Source organism: Littorina saxatilis, linkage group LG8 (assembly GCF_037325665.1).
Source record: "Littorina saxatilis isolate snail1 linkage group LG8, US_GU_Lsax_2.0, whole genome shotgun sequence".
Classification (NCBI taxonomy): Eukaryota; Metazoa; Mollusca; class Gastropoda; order Littorinimorpha; family Littorinidae; genus Littorina; species Littorina saxatilis.
Genome location: NC_090252.1, coordinates 1641870 through 1663064, shown reverse-complemented (window position 1 = coordinate 1663064; position 21195 = coordinate 1641870). Strand labels below are relative to the sequence as shown.

The window sequence follows — 21195 nt, the reverse complement described above, 5'->3', positions numbered from 1 at the left end:
GGTGTTTTTGTGCCACAGTTTGATCGAGTCCTAATCACTCTGCCAGTCTACCTGCGCAAGCAAGTGAAAAATCATTCAGTAACACTTTACAGCAGTTTATTTAGTTTGGAATAAAATCCAGTACATAGTTATGCCGTTGTTCTGCTGAGGCGATAAAGGCAGATACATTTTTTGTTCTTTTCATATTTTTGTATCGCTGAGGAAATTTTCTTCCGTCGTAATTTGTAGCAGACGAACTTTTGCCCACGTGCTCCCACGTAAAATACTGTATTAAGTTCGGTTTTTCCAGGCAAGGCAGTGAATGGAACCGCTTAATTTTCTTAACATTCAAGGATGTGTGCATTTGCTTGCGTTTATGAAATGAAATACAGCTGATAATTGACCGACGGATTGCAGTCCTTTTGTCGAAGTGCCCTAGTTTGAAGAAATCCGGCAGGGGAACAGCTATAGTCTCTAACAAGAAGGGCAAAGCCCATACGACTCACATGCTTGACCTTGACCTTTACATGACCTTCACCTTCAGGGTCAAGGTCAAATAACTAAACCTAGCAATGACATCATACACTAAGAACTGCTTTACACATTTTTCCTACCAAAATACATGTGACCTTGACCTTGCATCCAAGGTTATGCAACACAAAGCTGTTAATTTAAGACATAGAAAGTACAATGGTGCTTATTGGCTCTTTCTATCATGAGATATGGTCACTTTTAGTGGTTCACTACCTTATTTTGATCACATTTCATAAGGGTCAAAGTGACCTTGACCTTGATCATATGTGACCAAATGTGTCTCATGATGAAAGCATAACATGTGCCCCACATAATTTTTAAGTTTGAAACAGTTATCTTCCATAGTTCAGGGTCAAGGTCACTTCAAAATATGTATACAATCCAACTTTGAAGAGCTCCTGTGACCTTGACCTTGAAGCAAGGTAAACCAAACTGGTATCAAAAGATGGGGCTTACTTTGCCCTATATATCATATATAGGTGAGGTATTCAATCTCAAAAACTTCAGAGAAAATGGGAAAAATGGGAAAAATAGTTGCTTTTTAGACAACATTTATGGTCCCTGCGACCTTGACCTTGAAGCAAGGTCAAGATGCTATGTATGTGTTTTGGGGCCTTGTCATCATACACCATCTTGCCAAATTTGGTACTGATAGACTGAATAGTGTCCAAGAAATATCCAACGTTAAAGTTTTCCGGACGTCCGGACGGACGGATGGACGTCCGGACGGACGGACGGACGGACGGACGGACGGACGGACGGACGGACGGACGACTCGGGTGAGTACATAGACTCACTTTTCCTTCGCATGTGAGTCAAAAACAGTGTGAGAGTTACCTGTCTTGAGAACTGCTCGCGCAGATTGGTTTGTACAAGATAGATTTGGATTCAAATATCAACCAAACTCATGGTTTTTACATGTAGTCAAGTTATGACTAAATGTTTTAACATCGAGGGGGGAATCGAGACGAGGGTCGTGGTGTATGTGTGTGTGTCTGTGCGCGTGTGTGTGTGTGTGTAGAGCGATTCAGACTAAACTACAGGACCGATCTTTATGAAATTTGACATGAGAGTTCCTGGGTATGAAATCCCCATACGTTTTTTTCATTTTTTTGATAAATGTCTTTTATGACGTCATATCCGGCTTTTCGTGAAAGTTGAGGCGGCACTGTCACGCTTTCATTTTTCAACCAAATTGGTTGAAATTTTGGTCAAGTAATCTTCGACAAAGCCCGGACTTCGGTATTGCATTTCAGCTTGGTGGCTTAAAAATTAATTTATGACTTTGGTCATTAAAAATCTGAAAATTGTAAAAAAAAATAAAAATTTATTCAACGATCCAAATTTACGTTCATCTTATTTTCCATCATTTTCTGATTCCAAAAACATATAAATATGTTATATTTGGATTAAAAACAAGCTCTGAAAATTAAATATATAAAAAGTATTATCAAAATTAAATTGTCGAAATCAATTTAAAATCACTTTCATCTTATTCCTTGTCGGTTCCTGATTCCAAAAACATATAGATATGATATGTTTGGATTAAAAACACGCTCAGAAAGTTAAAACAACAAGAAATTCCTCCGAGGTAGAAAAAACACCCCCGTCCTTACCATTCTCACTGCCACCAACTGAGAAGGTTATTTCCCTTTGACCATTAATATGTCCCTCTATAAGTCCTTGTAGAATCTTAATCCACCAATAACTCCCTAACCGTGTGTTTGACTGGTCCCAATTTTTGTAAGGACCGTCTCAGGAATGTATAGAACCTGTTCACCAAGTTTGGTGACGATCGGTCCGTTCATTCTTGAGATCTATATGCGAACACAAACACACAAACACACAAACAAACAAACAAACAAACACATCGACCGAATCCTATACACACCCCTATACCGGGGGTGTAAAGAGAGGTACAGAAAAGCGTGCTATCCTTCTTAGCGCAACTACTACCCCGCTCTTCTTGTCAATTTCACTGCCTTTGCCATGAGCGGTGGACTGACGATGCTACGAGTATACGGTCTTGCTGAAAAATGGCATTGCGTTCAGTTTCATTCTGTGAGTTCGACAGCTACTTGACTAAATGTTGTATTTTCGCCTTACGCGACTTGTTATATTGGATTTCGCATGTTGAAACCTGTAGGTGTTAGTTTAAATGAGGTATGTTTTTTTTCTGCTCCAGATATGTATATTTGGGTAGGGCACGAAGCGTCCCGGTACCGAAGCGTCCCGGTGCCGAAGCGTCCCAGTGCCGAAGCGTCCCGGTGCCGAAGCGTCCCGGTACCGAAGCGTCCCACTATAACGCGTCACAGGACTTAGACTTTTTTTCTTTTTTTTAACATGTGTCTATTCAAATTGCAAGATTCGGTAAAAAGCCTTTGCACACACCTTACAAGTTACATACATGAGGTATATCACCAGTATGGGTCAACATGTGTCTATTCAAATTGCAAGATTCGGTAAAAAGCCTTTGCACACACCTTACATACATGAGGTTTCTTACCAGTATGGTTCAACACGTGCTTATTCAAGTCCTCATAAAAGAAACAAAGTTGTTCACAATGCATCAGCATGGTCAAAAGAAATAATGATTTATTAACGTTACATACATGTGGGAACTACGGCTTTTTAAAGGGACAAAGTGGAAAATGCCATAAGGTTCAAATTGCCAGGCCAAGCCACATATGTGGAGCGTCATGAAGCGTCCAGAGAAAGCAGTTGGTGTTCAATCCAATCAACGGCGGAAAACGTGATAGCTCACGGCATCCCAAAAAAGTTGATTTTTGTTTTACCGAAAGCAAATCAAGGTCTGTATAAAATTAAAAAAATCAGTGAAGTCAAGGTCAAATCAAGGTCAAGATTAAATTTAAAAGAAATAAATATGGTTAGTCAAGTCAAGGTCAAATCAAGGTCAAGGTTTAAACAAACAAAAAAGTCTAAGTCCTGGGACGCTTCAGTACCGGGACGCTTTGGTACCGGGACGCTTCGGTACCGGGACGCTTTGGTACCGGGACGCTTCGGTACCGGGACGCTTTGGTACCGGGACGCTTTGGTACCGGGACGCTTCGGGACGCTCCCGTATATTTCGTACATTTGAGCGTTCGGAAATGTTCAGTCATAAAATTAGTGCCTGCAAATTGTAGCTTCTCAACCCATGAGCTATCGAGGATTCAGGCATGTTGCTGGGATATTATTTTTTTGGTTGTTGGGTGTTTATCGAAACATAACTAGCCCTACAAGTTTACAGAGGTAAAGAAGCTGAGGGGGTAATAAGGAGTTTATTCATAGTACTTTTACTTTGAAAGAAGGAACAAGGTTTTGGACAAGGTTTTCGTCGTGCTTTTGAGGTGAAACTTCTACTTGAAGAGACGGTGTCCGTTGTCATTTAAATTTGAACAATCGGGGGAGCGATCTTATGTTAGAGATAGAAAGAGAGAGACACACACACTGATATACACACGCAGAGGGACAGACAGTTAAAGACAGAGAGAAAGACAGTTAAAGACAGAGAGAAAGACGGAGTCAGAGAGACAGACAGTAAGAGACGAAAGCTTTGGCTGTAAACTATACTCCGTCACGGCGGAGGGCTGACCGTGCACCCAAAAGCGGACTCAACCAAATGGGTATTTTTTGAAAGCTTGGGGCCTGCCGAACATAAAAATCGATGTTAACAAGAAATATTCAAGGGCGCACTTTCTCTTCTCAGTCAAAATTCAACTATACCCTGAAGAGTGATGCACGAGCATTTCAGACGCTTGCCTCTGAAAAAAGAAGTTCTCAGCCAAATTACGAACTCAAACTGGTACGTTTTACATATAAATGTGTTAGTTGGTATCTTTTGATTATCACAAAACAATTTGCGACTGCTTTGGCCGAGGATGCTGGTGACAGTATCATTATTATGAACCCTACCCTAAATCCAGGAAAGACGTCGTCCAAAATGTAGGTAAGTTTTGATTAAAAAATAAATTCACACAAGACTAGTATTGTTGTTTGGCTTCAATGGATATATTTTCGTCAAGTATGATGTCTTTACATAATATCTGTATAATATGAATGGATTTGAACCATATACTATGTCATTATGACCTTCCAATCTTCCTAACCCCCAGCCCAGTAAAGCGTGCGAGACGTTTCCTGAAAAAATGTTGCTTTGTGGTGCGAGTTCAGTGTGACATGATTAGTTTCCAGAACCCCATTTCTGACTTTCAAAGTTTATCTACATACATTTAGCAATGCACGAGCAAAATATGACAACTTAATGGTGCCTTTTGGTTTAATGCTATGGTAAAATTGCTAGTGATAGTGTTGAAGCAAAACATAACAGATGGGAATAGTCTTCTTCAATCTGGTTCAGAGCATAATGTATTTCTATTTTCAGAGGTAGCATTATTTCTGATAAGAGCTAGAGCCAATATAATGATGCTGAATATTTGAAAAATGAACTTTGTGACTCATCTGAGTAGCAAGAGAGCCTTCGTGATCGTCAGCGTAAGGCTGGCTGTCTTCAAGGCAATTCCTAGATGAACAACTTAACACTGCGTTCGATTATTCGCCCGTTTCTTAAGCTAGAGCTTTGAGACTTTACACGCGTCTAGGGCTACATGAACGCTTTACAATACGTCAAATATAGTTGACTCTCGCGTTATTTAAAGGTCACAACAAGGTCATTACCAGGCAAAAACGAGGGAAAACCGACGGAAAGTACCATTTTCTGCAACTGTTTGCAAGAAAAAGATTTCAAATTCAATTGTTTCCTGGGATTAACGCATCTCTAGACATGACAATCATCCGATTATCAGACATCAATTGTGGAGGTCACGACAAGGTCATTACCGGGTAAAAACGAGGGAAACCCGAGGGAAAATACCATTTTCTGCAACTTGTGTGTAAGTAAAAGCTTTCAAACTCCATCTTCTTCTGGTATTGGCGCATCTCTAGGCATGACAATCATCTGATTAACAGTCCTCAATTTTCAAGGTCACAACAAGGTCATTACCAGATAGAACCGAGAGAAAACCGAGGGAAAATACCATTTTCTATAACTTTTTTGTAAGTAAGAGCTTATAAACTCCATCTTCTTCTGGGATTAGCGCTGATTTCTATGACCCTGAAGTCCGAGGAAAGTTTTCTTGACCCATGCCTACTTTGAAGGTCATGACAAGGTCAAATTTACACGTTTTCTATTTGGGAATATCTTTTACGGTCAAATAAAATATTTTCTGGACGTCAGCTATTTTCGAAGCTAATGCTTAATTACAACTTTACACATGTCTTGGGATTTATGAGACATAACGCAAATATTGTTGACTCTCGTAATATTTAAAGGTCACACAACAAGGTCATCACCAGGTAAAACCGAAGAAAAACCGAGGGAAAGTACCATTTTCTGCAACTGTTTGTAAGAATGAACTTTCAAATTCAATTGTTTCCTGGGATTAGCGCATCTCTAGACATGACAATCATCTGATTAACAGTCATGAATTGTGGAGGTCACGACAAGGTCATTACCGGGGAAAACCGAGGGAAAATACCATTTTCTGCAACTTGTGTGTAAGTATATAAATGCTTTCAAAACTCCATCTTCTTCTGGTATTGGCGCATCTCTAGACATGACAATCATCTGATTAACAGTCCTCAATTTTCAAGGTCACAACAAGGTCATTACCAGATAAAACCGATGGAAAACCGAGGGAAAATACCATTTTCTGCAACTTTTTTGTAAGTAAGAGCTTATAAACTCCATCTTCTTCTAGGATTAGCGCTGATTTCAATGACCCTGAAGTCTTTGGAAAGTTTTCTTGACCCATGCAATGTTTGAAGGTCATGACAAGGATGGGATTTTACACACGTCTAGGGCATTATAAGACATGAAACAAATATTGTTGACTCTCGTAATATTTAAAGGTCACAAAACAAGGTCATAACTGGGTAAAACGACGAAAAATATATCAACTTTATGACTCGTCTGAGTGCCAGGACAGCATGTGTGATCCTCAGAGTCAGGCTTGCAGACCGCAAGGCTATCGGTAGATGAACACCTTAACATTGACTTTTTCTTCTCTCTCCCCTTCCCTTCTACCCCTATTACATCCAGCCCCGTCCACCCCCCTAGAGCCCCTGTGGGCGAAGGAAGATGTCATGAATCTGCCTCAACAGCTTTAGCTTAGAAAATAGCCGAACACAAATAGAAAACGTGTAAACTTGACCTTGTCATGACCTTCAAACTAGGCATGGGCCAAGAAAACTTTCCTCGGACTTCAGGGTCATTGAAATCAGCGCTAATCCCAGAAGAAGATGGAGTTTATAAGCTCTTACTTACAAAAAAGTTATAGAAAATGGTATTTTCCCTCGGTTTTCTCTCGGTTCTATCTGGTGGTTGTGACCTTGAAAATTGAGGACTGTTAATCAGATGATTGTCATGCCTAGAGATGCGCCAATACCAGAAGAAGATGGAGTTTGAAAGCTTTTACTTTCACACAAGTTGCAGAAAATGGTATTTTCCCTCGGTTTTCCCTCGTTTTTGCCTGGTAATGACCTTGTCGTGACCTCCACAATTGATGTCTGATAATCGGATGATTGTCATGTCTAGAGATGCGTTAATCCCCCAAAAATAATTGAATTTGAAAGCTTTTTCTAACAAACAGTTGCAGAAAATGGTACTTTCCGTCGGTTTTCCCTCGTTTTTGCCTGGTAATGACCTTGTTGTGACCTTTAAATAACGCGAGAGTCAACTATATTGTATGTATTGTAAAGCGTTCATGTAGCCCTAGACGCGTGTAAAGTTTCAAAGCTCTAGCTTAAGAAACGGGCGAATAATCGAACGCAGTGTTAAGTTGTTCATCTAGGAATTGCCTTGAAGACAGCCAGCCTTACGCTGACGATCACGAAGGCTCTTCTGCTACTCAGATGAGTCACAAAGTTCATTTTTCAAATATTCAGCATCATTATATTGGCTCTAGCTCTTATCATAAATAATGCTACCTCTGAAAATAGAAATACATTATGCTCTGAACCAGATTGAGGAAGACTACTCCCCTCTGTTATGTTTTGTTTCAAGCTGTAAACACTATCACTAGGATTTTTTACCATAGCATTAAACCAAAAGGCACCATTAAGTTGTCATATTTTGCTCGTGCATTGCTAAATGTATGTAGATAAACTTTGAAAGTCAGAAATGGGGTTCTGGAAACTAATCATGTCACACTGAACTCGCACCACAAAGCGACATTTGTTCAGGAAACGTCTCGCACGCTTTACTGGGCTGGGGGTTAGGAAGATTGGAAGGTCATAGTGACATAGTATATGGTTCAAATCCATTCATATTTTACAGATATTATGTAAAGACATCATACTTGACGAAAATATATCCATTGAAGCCAAACAACAATACTAGTCTTGTGTGAATTTATTTTTAATCAAAACTTACCTACATTTTGGACGACGTCTTTCCTGGATTTAGGGTAGGGTTCATAATAATGATACTGTCACCAGCATCCTCGGCCAAAGCAGTCGCAAATTGTTTTGTGATAATCAAAAGATACCAACTAACACATTTATATGTAAAACGTACCAGTTTGAGTTCGTAATTTGGCTGAGAACTTCTTTTTTCAGAGGCAAGCGTCTGAAATGCTCGTGCATCACTCTTCAGGGTATAGTTGAATTTTGACGAAAAGAGAAAGTGCGCCCTTGAATATTTCTTGTTAACATCGATTTTTATGTTCGGCAGGCCCCAAGCTTTCAAAAAATACCCATTTGGTTGAGTCCGCTTTTGGGTGCACGGTCAGCCCTCCGCCGTGACGGAGTACTACTACTAAGAACATATTTTGAAAAACGCTTTACCAATGGTGTCAGCCAAAGCATCCATTCCATTGAACACGATGATCAGGTACTTTGACATCTCCTCCGAAAACAGTTCCTTGAGCTTGACGTACGCCTGGTACTCTTCCTGTGTGAGCAGCGTAGATCATTGTAAGATAAGACGTATCGATCACCATTATGCCATACAGCTGCGAAATTTAAACAATCTAAAAAAAGAAAAGAGTTTCGTTTCCAAGCAAGAGACAGTCACATGGATATTTTTCTTTATTTTCATATGAATGACAGCTTTTGGGACTTTTAAGACCTGGACAAACTACAGTTTACATGGTCATTTCATCTTTCCAGCAACTGAGAACCGATTTGCTTTATTAACTCTTTTTCACAGTAATAAAATGAACACACGGCCAGGAGTCTAAACACAAAACGTGAATCTTAATGTATTTGTGTTGTCTGCTCCGGATATGTAATTTTTGTACATTTGAGCGTTAGTGGAACTTTTCAGTCGCTTAAAGTATAGTTCCCACACCGTGTAGCTTCTCAACCCAGAAGCTATCGACGATTCGGGCGTGTTGCTGGGTGGTTATGTTTTGGTTGCTGGGTGTTTACCGAAAAATAAACAACCCTTAAAATCTACAGAGGTAAAGACGCAGAGGGGGGAATAAATAGCATAAAACAACAACTATCTCTCATCGCCCCAATAGCTATACATATTAGGGTAGGGGTTGTAATTATGAGACCACACACCAGGAATGCCTTAAAAATAAACGTTTGAGCACTCTATTACTCAAATTGAAAACGGCTGTTTTTTGAGTGGGTATAATTCCAGACTGCGCCAGTCATCATTTTCGTCCTACCTTTTGCCCTTAAGATACAGCTTTGAAATTGAGCCAAGAGCTCCAGAGTACGCTTTGGGTGCTGAAACTTGAAGTGATGATAACATGCACACACGAGGAAGGTCTTAAAATAAGTGTTTGAGCGTTCTATTTGACACAACGAATGCTGTGTTTGATATTCTTCAACGGTCAGAGTTTTATTTTAATGTAATGCGAAGCGTTTTAGCCCTGTTTAGCAACTAAGCACGGACTGTGCAAGTGTTTGTTAGACCGTAGGTTTGATTTCCTCAATTCAATGGTTTTAATGTGCTTTGACAAATGGGTATTTATGAAAACAAAATAAAGTATGATGAAGAACGGAAGTCCGGACTCCTGACACGGGAGAGCTTGACGAAGCAAACCGCTCGCTGAATAAATCACACAAATAGACAGATGGATAGAAAGGCAGTCAAAGACCGAGAGAGCTCAGACCTTGGTGAAGCGACGGTCAGTTCTGAGAGCAAGGACAAGCAGATGAGGTCCAGGGTACGCCACTGCAACACTCTTGCCCACTTCACGGAATATGACGTCGTCATCTTTGTCTGTATCGCACAGGCCAGGGGTGTCCACCAGCTGTCACACAAATTCAAGGTAAGGAAAATATTGCTCTCAGATCATATAAGCGTGCATCCATTTCTACAGTGTAGATTCGCTTTTCGAAATTATGCACATCGGAGCCACGATTCGCTGATGATTGCTTGCAGTGATCGCTGAACACACATGTTTGTTTTTTCTAAACTCACGTGACCTCAGCCAAACACGCTGGCAGCGGCCAATGATAGCCAGCGATCATTGCTGTAAAGAATCGTGAAGTTCGATGTTCATATTTCGAAAGAAAAGACTTATCGTATTTAGCGTGCATTTAATAACAAACACATCACTGTTAGTTGTTTGGCAAGATTGCGGGTCTGCCACTTTATCGCAAAGCTTGACAATCCTGACAGACTTTATTTCCTGAACACGTCTTCGCGCTAGTCATGAAAATACGATAGACATGTTTTTGCATACTAAACACATTCTAGAAATAACTCTGTCAGGTTTACGAGACTTGGTGCCAAAAGATGCGCATAAAGGTGCTTGCGTCAAATTTTACGATTTATTCACAGCAAAAGATCAGGGTGTCGAACGTAAGACAAAGCAACGTTTAAGCAAACGGAAAACGTATCCCTTTCCGTGACATTGTAGGCCAGTCCCTGGTGAGATAATTGATTTGACTTTCTCCTCGTGTTTAAAAGTTGCCGAGTTGAGCTCAGAAAAATCTTTAATTTTTTTCGAGTTTCGCTCTTTTGTCAGGTCGGTTTTGGGGGTACGTACCCTAGCATATTTGATCGGCAGTCACGTGACCCCCTAAAAACGAAATCTTTGATCCCAAAATTGTGCCAGATAGAAAGTTTGAATAAAATAACAGGCATGTTTGAGTTGAGGTACGGAACGGTTTCTTGTTATTATTATTTTTTTTTTTTACTGAGGTTTCGATAATCAAAAAACAAGAAAGGTAGGTTGTTGGAACGTTTGTTATTGACAAAACAATACATTCACAGATATTTCGACTGGGCAACGGTCTTTTAAGTGAACAGACAAATAAATATTCACACAAAACTTACCTTGATAGTTCTATCCGTTTACGTCCACTCGTCAGGAAGCCGAGCGAATGATTGATTGTATTTTGGAACGCTGGCAGTCTCTTTGTTTTTGGATTTGAGGTTTCGATAAGCTGGATGTTTGCATAAGCACTGCTAAACAGTTCTCATTGGTTAAAGCATACGACTTTATTTTTGATACTTTAATACATACCTCTATGAGAGCTCCACTCCGTTTTCCTGTTTGCCATTCACATTTTGCAGTCTCTGATCTCATTCCTCTTCCAACCGCGAACGTGTTTTGGTTCAGCAAGCTGTTCCCCAATGAGCTTTTGCCGGACCCGGTCTTTCCGATCAGAATTATACGTATAGCTGGCACAAAGAAAAGTGATTATTCCCCCCTCTGCTTCTTTACCTCTGTAAACTTGTAGGGGTAGTTATTTTTCGATAATGACCCAGCAACCAAACAAATAACGACCCAGCAACAGCCTGAATCCTCGATAGTGCAATGGGTTGAGAAGTTGTTCTGTTTCGGTACTACTTTTTGCGACTGAAAAGTTCCGAACGCTCTAATGTACGAAGTATACATCTCTGGAGCAAACAATACAAACATACCGCATTTAAATTAACAACTACAGGCCTGAACACATGAATCTCCATATAAAATCCATGAGTTCGGTTGTTTTCTGAATCTAGATCTGCCGTGCTCAAACGTTCATCACAAGCAATTTCCCGGAAGGCAAGTAACTCATACTTTGTCTAGCGACAAGAGTAGTTCCCCTTCTTTTCACTCAGTTTCTTCGACAACAGACTGCAATCCGACGGTCAGTTTTCAACAATATTTCATTTAATAAACAGATCACACGCAACCAAATGCACACATCTCATCAATTTCAACAACATAAAGCGGTTTCATACACTATTTTCCCCAGAAAACTGAACTTCATACAGTTTTTAACGTTGGAACACGGGTGCAAAAGTTCGTCTGCTAGTCCCATTTGACGAAAGAACATTATCCTAAGCGATACCAAAACATATACAGAACACACAATATCTGCCTTTGCCGCCACAGCAGAATAACAGCATATCTGTGTACTTGATTTTTAGTCCAAAATAGGAAAACTGACAAGAAGTGTTAACAGACTGGAATGATTTGCAAGGAACTATACAACCGCGCATTAATCGATCGCCTGCGCAGGTTGACTGGTTGAGTGAATAGGATTCGATCAAACTTTCGCAAAAAAACTCCTCTTTTCTTTGAATAACTGAAGAAAGGAGGAATAAAGAGGTTACACACCTCGTCTCAGTGATTATAAAAAATAATGGTCTCAGTTCGCGGTCATGAAAAAGCTCGCTAAAGCTCGCATTTTTTATGATCCGCTAACTTCGACCATTATTTTTAATGATCACTGAGACTCGGCATGTAACCTCTACATATCTGATTTGTTAAGTTGCAATTTGCATTCTTGACTTGTTGAGGGAAAAAAATTGAAACAAATCGCGTGAAGCGATATGAAAACATTTAGTCAATCTGTCGGCCTGATAATAAAATATCAACACTTAATAACAGCCAACACCAAACCTACATGTACTAAAGCTTTGCTAGCCTATACCCGAAGACCTAGACTGGTCCAGCTCGTCTTCGCGAAGCATGCGAACGTAGTGCTTTATCAAAATATGTTCTGTAATTTTCAGAGTAAACATGGCATTTCTATATATTTTTGGATTCAGGAAATGATAAATTAGTCGCGTAAGGCGAAATTACTACATTTAGTCCAGCTGTCGAACCCACGGAATGAAACTGAACGCACTACATTTTTTCATCAAGACAATACAACTTCGTCAATAGGCGCGAGAAAGAAATCGCCCACTTTTCAAGTGCAAAACGAAGTGAAATTGAATAGCGAGGTAGCGTATTGCACTAAGCAGGACAGTCGCTTTTCTGTATTCCTTTTAACTTTCTAAGCTTGTTTTGAATACAACATATCATGTTTTTGGAATCAAAAAATGAACAGGAATAACATAAAATCATTTTTGGATCGATTTCTTAAAACTTGATCGTAGTACTAATTAACTTATTTTCGTTAATTGTGATGACATTTTAATTAAGAGTAAACATGAGATATGTATACATTTTTAGATTCCGAATGAGATGAAGAGTACGATGCAATCAATTTGAAATCTGTTTGGGGAAAATCGCTTTCAATGACAAATTTAATGAGCAAACTCATTAATTAGTTGTTAAGCTTTTGAGCTGCAATGCAATCCCATAGTCCGGACTTCGTCGAAGATTGCTTGACCAAAATTCAAACAAAATTCGGTTGAAAAATAGGAGCATGACAGTGCAGCCTCAACTTTCACAAAAAGCTGGATATGAATACAGAATACAAAATACAGAATCTGTAACTGCCCAAGGTTGGGAATTTGTGATGACATTGTGGTTAAGAAACATTTCAATCCAGCCATTTACACCAACACACGCATCAACACACTGATCAACAGCATTAATTTAAAACAACACTGGACAGCATAAGTATAAATATACATTCACTAAAAATAGCAGTATACACTCAAGCTTCCTCGCCTCAAGTCACACACACACACACACACACACACACACACACACACACAAACACACACACACACATACAAACACATACACACACATACACACACACACACACACACACACACACACACACACACACACACACACACATATACACCACGACCCTCTTTTCGATTCCTAATGTAAGAAGAAGAAGAAGTCATTGTGGATCGAATACTAACATTTAAAGTTGTGGGTAGTATTTTGAGATTAATTAATGACCAAACTCATTAATTAATGTTTAAACGTCCAAGCTTAAATGCAATCGCATAGTCCGGATTTCATCAAAGATTGCTTCACCAACATTTCAATAAATTTGATTGAAAATTAAGGGCGTGACATAAAATAAAGACATGTGGAAAAATAAAGCAGGAGCAAAGTAATAGAAACGCTTGCATTTCTAGGCACTTGGCCCTTGCAGATTAATGAACTGAAAGTAACTGAACAGAACGGAATTATTTCGGCCTTGTTGACAATGATGAAAACCAGCACCACTTCAAGTTTGTTGTTGTTAACATATTAGTATTACTCTCACATCACCCTCCCGTTAAAAAAGGGCCCAGTGCTGGAATATTATAATAATAAATCATTCGTAGTCAGCGCCTTTCACCACCAGACGGTAGTCTCATTGTGCTTTACACAATGCGTTGGCCATTGAAATACTACCAACAAAATATGGCGATGTAAGACTATCTCATGAGATACCCCTTATTAATTAGAGTGTTTTTGTTCTGGATTTTTTTTATATAGAATTTCTAAAAAAAATCAAATTCAGCAAACAAACAAAAAACAAAAAAGCCACCACAACCTGTATCGTTGGTATGTATTCAAGTCGAGAGATGTAGAGGTTACATGCCGAGTCTCAGTGATTATCAAAAATAATGGTCGAAGTTAGCGGATCATGAAAAATGCGAGCTTCAGCGAGCTTTTTCATGACCGCGAACTGAGACCATTATTTTTGATAATCACTGAGACGAGGTATGTAACCTCTTTATCCCTCCTTTCTTCAGTTATTCAAAGAAAAGAGGAGTTTTTGTGCGAAAGTTTGATCGAATCATATTTACCCAACCAGTCTACCTGCGCAGGCTATCCGATTAATGCGCGGTTGTATAGTTCCGTGCAAATGGCATTCAATTTAGTTAACACTTCTTGTCAGTTTCCATGTTTTGAACTAAAATCAAGTACACAGTTATGTTGTCATTCTGCTGTGGCGGTAAAGGCAGATAGTGTGTGTTCTGTTCATGTTTTGGTATCGCTCAGAAAATGTTCTTTCCTCGAATGTGACTAGCAGACGAAGTTTTACACCCGTGTTCCAACGTTAAAAACTGTATGAAGTTAAGTTTTCTGGGGCAAAATAGTGTATGAAACCGCTGCATGTTCTTTAAGTTGATTAAATGTTTGCAATTGATTGCGTATGATCTGTTTATAAAATGAAATATTGTTGAAAACTGACCGTCGGATTGCAGTCTTGTCGATGAAGCCGAAATCTGGAAGGGGAACTACTCGTGTCGCTAGACAAAGTATGAGAGTTACTTTTCCTTGGAATCTTGCTTGCGATAAACGATTGTGCACGGCAGATCTGAATTCAGAAAACAACCAAACTCATGGATTTTATATTGAGATTCATGTGTTCAAGCCTGTAGTTGCTGGTTTAAATGCGGTATGGTTGTATTGTTTGCTCCAGAAATGTATATTTTTTACTTTAGAGTGTTTTGAACTTTTGAGTCGCAAAAAGTAGATCCACAATGTGTACAGTCTCTACCCATGAGCTATCGAGGATTCAGGCCCGTTGTTGGGTAAGTGATTTTGGTTGTTGGGTAAGTTACCGAAAAATAACTAGCCCTACAAGTTTACAGAGAGAAAGAAGCAGAGGGGGGGATAAGGCCATGTAAAAGCCTAGCCAGATGGTGAGCCGAATCGATCACACGAGAAGGAATGTGCCAGCCTTAAATTGTCGCGTTTTAAGCGAGATGATAGGAAGGTGCATTCATTCGGCGCATGCCTTGAAAACAATGTAACGTAAATAAGAACAGCAATCGGCAAAAAAAGCTACCCACACAAACAAGAAACCTTTGCAAGCTGAATTGCAATTTATCACGGCGAAATCAAAAACGAACAGAAAGGCACAGTCCGTTCCGTTTAATCGATTTGGCCCACTATCTTGCATCCGGCCCCTTGAACACATACACACAATCAACAGCCTGGATGTTCTCTGTGGATGTATTATTTTAAAGCACATGTCAACACTGCACAGGAAGTAGTCATAATGATGAGTTTGAGTATTCGTCAAACTGGAGGAATGGTCCTATCTTATGTAAATGCCTTGGCAGGTCAGATCTAGTAAGCGGAACTTCCCTGTAAATGGTTCTACCTTTAAGAAAACTTACCTTCGTTGCTCATGTTTGACCAAAAGGGATAAGATTTATCTGAAAAAAAGGAAAGAATAGTAAATGAGAAAGCTGCTTGGGCATGATGAAAAAATGCATGGACATGCATGGTCACCGGCCTCATCTCGATTATTATTCAAAACAAGTCACCAAGCAACTAAAGCCATACAAACAAGCACTTGAACGAACGAACAAACGATCAAAGAGAGAGAGAGAGAGAGTGAAAGAGAGAGAGAGAGAGAGAGAGAGAGAGAGAGAGAGAGAGAGAGAGACACTGATTTTATTGTGTAGGCCGACGACCCATTCATAAACATGGTGCAAGATAGACGTGATTGCAAAAGGGTTACACGCAACAATCATGTACAGGAGCATACACATACAAACACACAAACAGATCAAAGCTGTTTAACATGCATCCGGCACCCATGTGCTGTGAGCAGCAGCATTTACACGTGAACCCGTTGTGTGCAACATCAATCCAAACGTTCCTCTCGCCTCTTTAGTGAATAAAACATGTACATAGCAACGTTTTTAATTTGTTCTACGGTAAGGTTCCTAAAGAGGCTTTCAATATCATATCCTATTGTCCAGATATTATACTTCTTTCTGATATCCTCATACACGTAACATTCAAACAAAAAAATGGTTTTCGTCTTCGACATTGTTTGTGCTGAAACGGCAGCTTTTACTTTCCAACAGATTTGCTTAACGCCCAGCCGACCACGAAGGGCCATATCATGGCGGTGCTGCTTTGACATATAACGTGCGCCACACACAGGACAGAAGTCGCAGCACAGGCTTCATGTCTCACCCAGTCACATTATTCTGACACCGGACCAACCAGTCCTAGCACTAACCCATAATGCCAGACGCCAGGCGGAGCAGCCACTAGATTGCCAATTTTAAAGTCTTAGGTATGACCCGGCCGGGGTTCGAACCCACGACCTCCCGATCACGGGGCGGACGCCTTACCACTAGGCCAACCGTGCCGGTCTTTCCAACAGAAGAGGATAAAGCCTCTTATTTATTCTTAGTTCGTTGATACCAAAACGAAATCAAAAACGAGACAGAGACAGAGAGATAGAGAGAGAGTTTTAAACACAAAAGAGATTTAACCACGTTAAACATGTCTAATGTCTTACCAAGCCAAGAAACTCCACATTCACCGAACGCTACGCTGAGTTTGGTGACTGCAGTAACATACAAGGCCAAAAGAAGACTGCGACCGCAAACATTTACAACTTAAGGCTCGTTTTGAAGCTCCGCCCACAAATAATGCAATGCACCACCTCTGTCATACGATGTCCCCGCCTACACACACACACACACACACACACACACACACATGTGTGTTGTTGCCTTGTCATCTTCATGTAATTTATGCGTAAGTGTATATGAGTATGCTTGAGTTGTTGATCCGAAATATTGTGTATGAGTGCGCCCTGAGTCGCCATGTGGTGAGATATGTGCGCGTTATAAATTCTCGAATTATACACACCACACACACGCACACACACACACACACACACACACACACACACACACACACACACACACACACACACACACACACACACACACACACACACACACACACACGCAAACACACTCGCTGCGTCTCGATTCCCAGTTTTCAGTAATACATTTAGTAAAATATCGACTTATAATTGATATAAAAACGAATGTTTTAAAAATGTACATACTGTCATCTACTCTGTTGTGGCAATATCGGAATTGCCCCTTAAATGCTACAGTGCTTAGTGCAATGGTAAAATATTTAAGAAAACTTTTATCCGATTTTGTTAGTGTTAAATCTTCAAATAATTCTCTATGTTGGAAAAAGTTCGTAGTATAGTTTGCAATTAACTTGTTGGGCTTCTGTTGTGAAGTGAGAGGTAGTGGAGGGGGGGGGGGGGTAAACCGGTTTGAACCTGCCGCTCTTAATGTCACTTGCCGCCGAGAAAACTGTTGATATTGAATTTTACAAGGGAATCTGATACATTGTGAGCACCTCATGCGTTTATTAGCACGACTGATATAACAGAATCTGGGCTCTCTCATGATCTCCCTGCCCCCCCCCCCCCCCACCACCCCCCTCCTACCACCTTCGTGCGCCTCATTTATTACTTTCTGCAGTTAGACAGAAAGCCCGGGACTCGTAAACAAGTTTGTTTTTTGAGAATCCCGTACGTTTGATTTCTCAAGAAGCGTTTGGGCGCTCAGAATGTTTTTTAACCGTATATCCCGGCCAAGACCGAAGACAAGAAAATATGGATTGTCGGTGCAAGAAACAAAACAGTGGTCCTTATATGGTAACATTCCTCTTCGCGCGCGCGACCGAGCGTGTGTGTGTGTGTGTGTGTGTGTGTGTTTGGATGAGAGAGAAGGGGGATAGCCGATTTGTCCTTCGCGGGGTGTATGCAGTACCTTGGGTGATGAACGATTGTGCCAGAGGCATTGCACGTCTTCTTAATTTAATGAGATAAATGATCTACTTCTAGTTTAATGCACTTATGAGAAGAAAGAAAGAGACAAAGAAAGCGAGGGAGAGAGAGAGAGAGAGAGGGCTATAGAAAGAGTGTGAGAGAGAGTGAGACAGGGAGGGGGGGGGGGTATAGAGAGGGATATAGTTAGAGTGAGGGAGAGAGATGTTTTTAAATACTCTGCATAGTTTGAGGGTCACGGTGAAGGTCAGTCAGATTTGCACGTTTTTCAGAACTCGTGCATTGAAGTGCCCTTCCTGAGAAATGCAAATGAGTTGTGTAAAAGCACGCGTGCACTGTTCTTGCCGTCAGACTGCTGAACATTTCTCAGGAACGTTATACTAGAAATATAGCCTGGCAAGGTTTCAATAGCAAGTTGCACTTTGCGCCGACTAGGATGGCCCCGCCTTCCTGAGACTGCTGCGTTTACGCCCACGTCTGAAGGTCACCAGTGTGCGTATTGATCGTGTCAAGTCGTGCATAGCCCCGCCCATACAAGCAGGCCCAGTGACTGGGCTGTTTTACCACACGAGGAACACTCTTCTGCTCGCAAAAACGCTGACCGCACAGTGGCACTATTTGTGCTCCGTCTGTCTGTCACAGTGTTTGAAATTGAATTGGCGGAATTCACGTACGGTTGATTTTGATCAGACCGCACGCTTTCCCTTGGCCAAATTGTCGCTGTTCGTGACCAGAGAGAGATCAAACTCGCGGGAACACTGCTGCGAGCTCCAAGGCACAGTAAGTGTGTTGGTTTCAGTTACCATTGCTTAACATTTTATTGTGTACGACGCTATTTGTGGGAGGTTTTCTGACGAAAGTAACCATAGTAACTCAAAGAAAAATTAGCTGTTCTGTACGTGAATCGCACCTTCAATGATTTACTCAAAATATTCGTTAACTAGAAGAATGACCGAGAATGTGGGGAACCAACGTACTCCTCAGAATCCGAGTGTCAATTCAGTTTATCGTCATGTTTTGTTCCCGAGTGCTTGCGGGCACTCGTACATCTGGCAGAAGAAACCTGGATCTGACTAATTATGCTGTCGCGGGATCGAGTTTTATTTAACACGAGATTATGTTGATTTTCTAACAAAGCCTTCACCCTGAGTAAGACATCGACTGTGGAAAAATAAACTCTGTCCCAAAGTCTGAATAGCAGCTGCAAGTATGTCGCACAGTTTCAATACAGTGGAGAACACAAATGTTTTGGGTACGCTAACCACATTCATCCTGAACTCAGGTCAAAATGAGTTCGGCTCATTCTCTCCCTGACAGGATGCCTTGAGTTTCCTTGTCTGGCAATGAAACCGAGTTTTGTTTTACATATTTATAGCTTGTTGTAATGTGTTATTGATATAAGCAGATTCGCGATCGTCGATAATGATTTTTCATGGTGTTTTGTAATTTTTGAATTACAGAGGATTTTTTTATTTTAGACAGTTTCAAGCGAGCTATTTTTCGCGGATGTATTTACTGTGCAAACAACTCTAAATATGGCAAAAGTGTCACGTGATAATCAACCGTTTGGTTCCGGGGCTCGCTAGAGCAGACAATTTTTTTTGTAACGAGTTGACAGTGATACAACCATATATTACGGTCTCCTTCCGGCAGCAGTCTCACAATTTCGATTTGTTTTGACCTTAGAACGATGTCTTTATCATAACTGTGAAGAATAGAACGGAGATCACTGTCGAAGTCGGCCAATCTGCAATCATTTTCCTCTCGCGAACACTGATATCAAATTTAGATCAGCGCTCGCGAAAAACATATGGGAGATAACTCTGTAGTTCTTGTTTTGATAGATTCGCGTAGGACTAGACCATAGCGTGGAGCGATGATGGTCAGAGTGAACCACATTAGCCATGATTGTGGAGAGATCTACTTCTTTCACCGAAGTGACCGAACAGAAATAAATGACGTCTCGGTATATGTGAATATTGTCACAGTTTGTTGCTTTTGAAGCATCGCATTCTTCGTGACGTCTTTCTGCGTCTGCATCGGGGAAAGTTTTCTGTCCGCTTTCTTCGTTATGCCTGTCTTACACTGTGCCGAATATCCTTGCGAATATTAACATGTTCTATTGGGCAACAAAAAAAAAGAGACGAAAGGACAGGAACAAATATTGACCATTCAAAGCCTTACGAATCCTTCAGAATGTCTTACGAATGCTTGCGAATGTCTACCGATCCTTGCCAATGCATACGAATCCATATTCGCAAGGATATTTGGCACTGTGTAAGACAGGCATAACGAATGCTTGCGAATGTCTACCGATCCTTGCCAATGCATACGAATCCATATTCGCAAGGATATTTGGCACTGTGTAAGACAGGCATAACGAATGGTTGCGAATGCCGTGCGAGCGTTACGAATAGGGGACATTGTGATGATTACAAATGTTCTTGCGAATACTTACGATTACATTGCAAAAAAGTTAAGTATATGACTTCCTTGCGAATATTAGGAACATGTTGTTATGTTCAAAACAAGAGGCGAATGGTGGCGAATGGTTAAGAACATTTACGAATGTCTTGCGACCATGTCCCGATCATTGCGACATTATTGGAAACTGCAAGGGCAATTCTCACAGTGTAAGGCCAACAAAAAAAAAATAGTCTGTTTACGGTAACCCGACCGACCCTATTTTTTTTCGCGCGACCCTAGACTTTTTTTGGGCATTTGGGGAAAAAAATAAAAAAATAAAAAAAAAATTTTGTTTTTTTTTGCAAAATAACGTAAAAATATGGGGTTTTTGGAGAAAAAAAAATAAAAAAATAAAAATCCCGACCTACCGACCCTATTTTTGTGGCCTATGTTACCGTAAACAGACCTATTTTTTGGGGGGGCCTAAGAGTAGCACTATCGCGGTCGACAACTCCGTTATATAATTTCAGACTCGCAGGCCTCATGAGCGAGCCACGTTCC

At 40.5% G+C, this 21195-nt stretch overlaps 1 protein-coding gene across 1 annotated transcript in view; it reads right to left on the bottom strand.

Annotated features, from left to right (window-relative positions):
* LOC138972510 (uncharacterized) overlaps positions 1-21195 on the bottom strand; it is a 323114-nt gene that overhangs the window by 3989 nt on the left and 297930 nt on the right. Inside the window, exons 10-11 of the mRNA XM_070345157.1 lie at positions 9642-9782; positions 8359-8464 (exon numbers count right to left, since the gene is read on the bottom strand). Of these exons, the coding sequence (XP_070201258.1) occupies positions 8359-8464; positions 9642-9782 (247 nt within the window). The remainder of the gene's footprint in view (positions 1-8358; positions 8465-9641; positions 9783-21195) is intronic.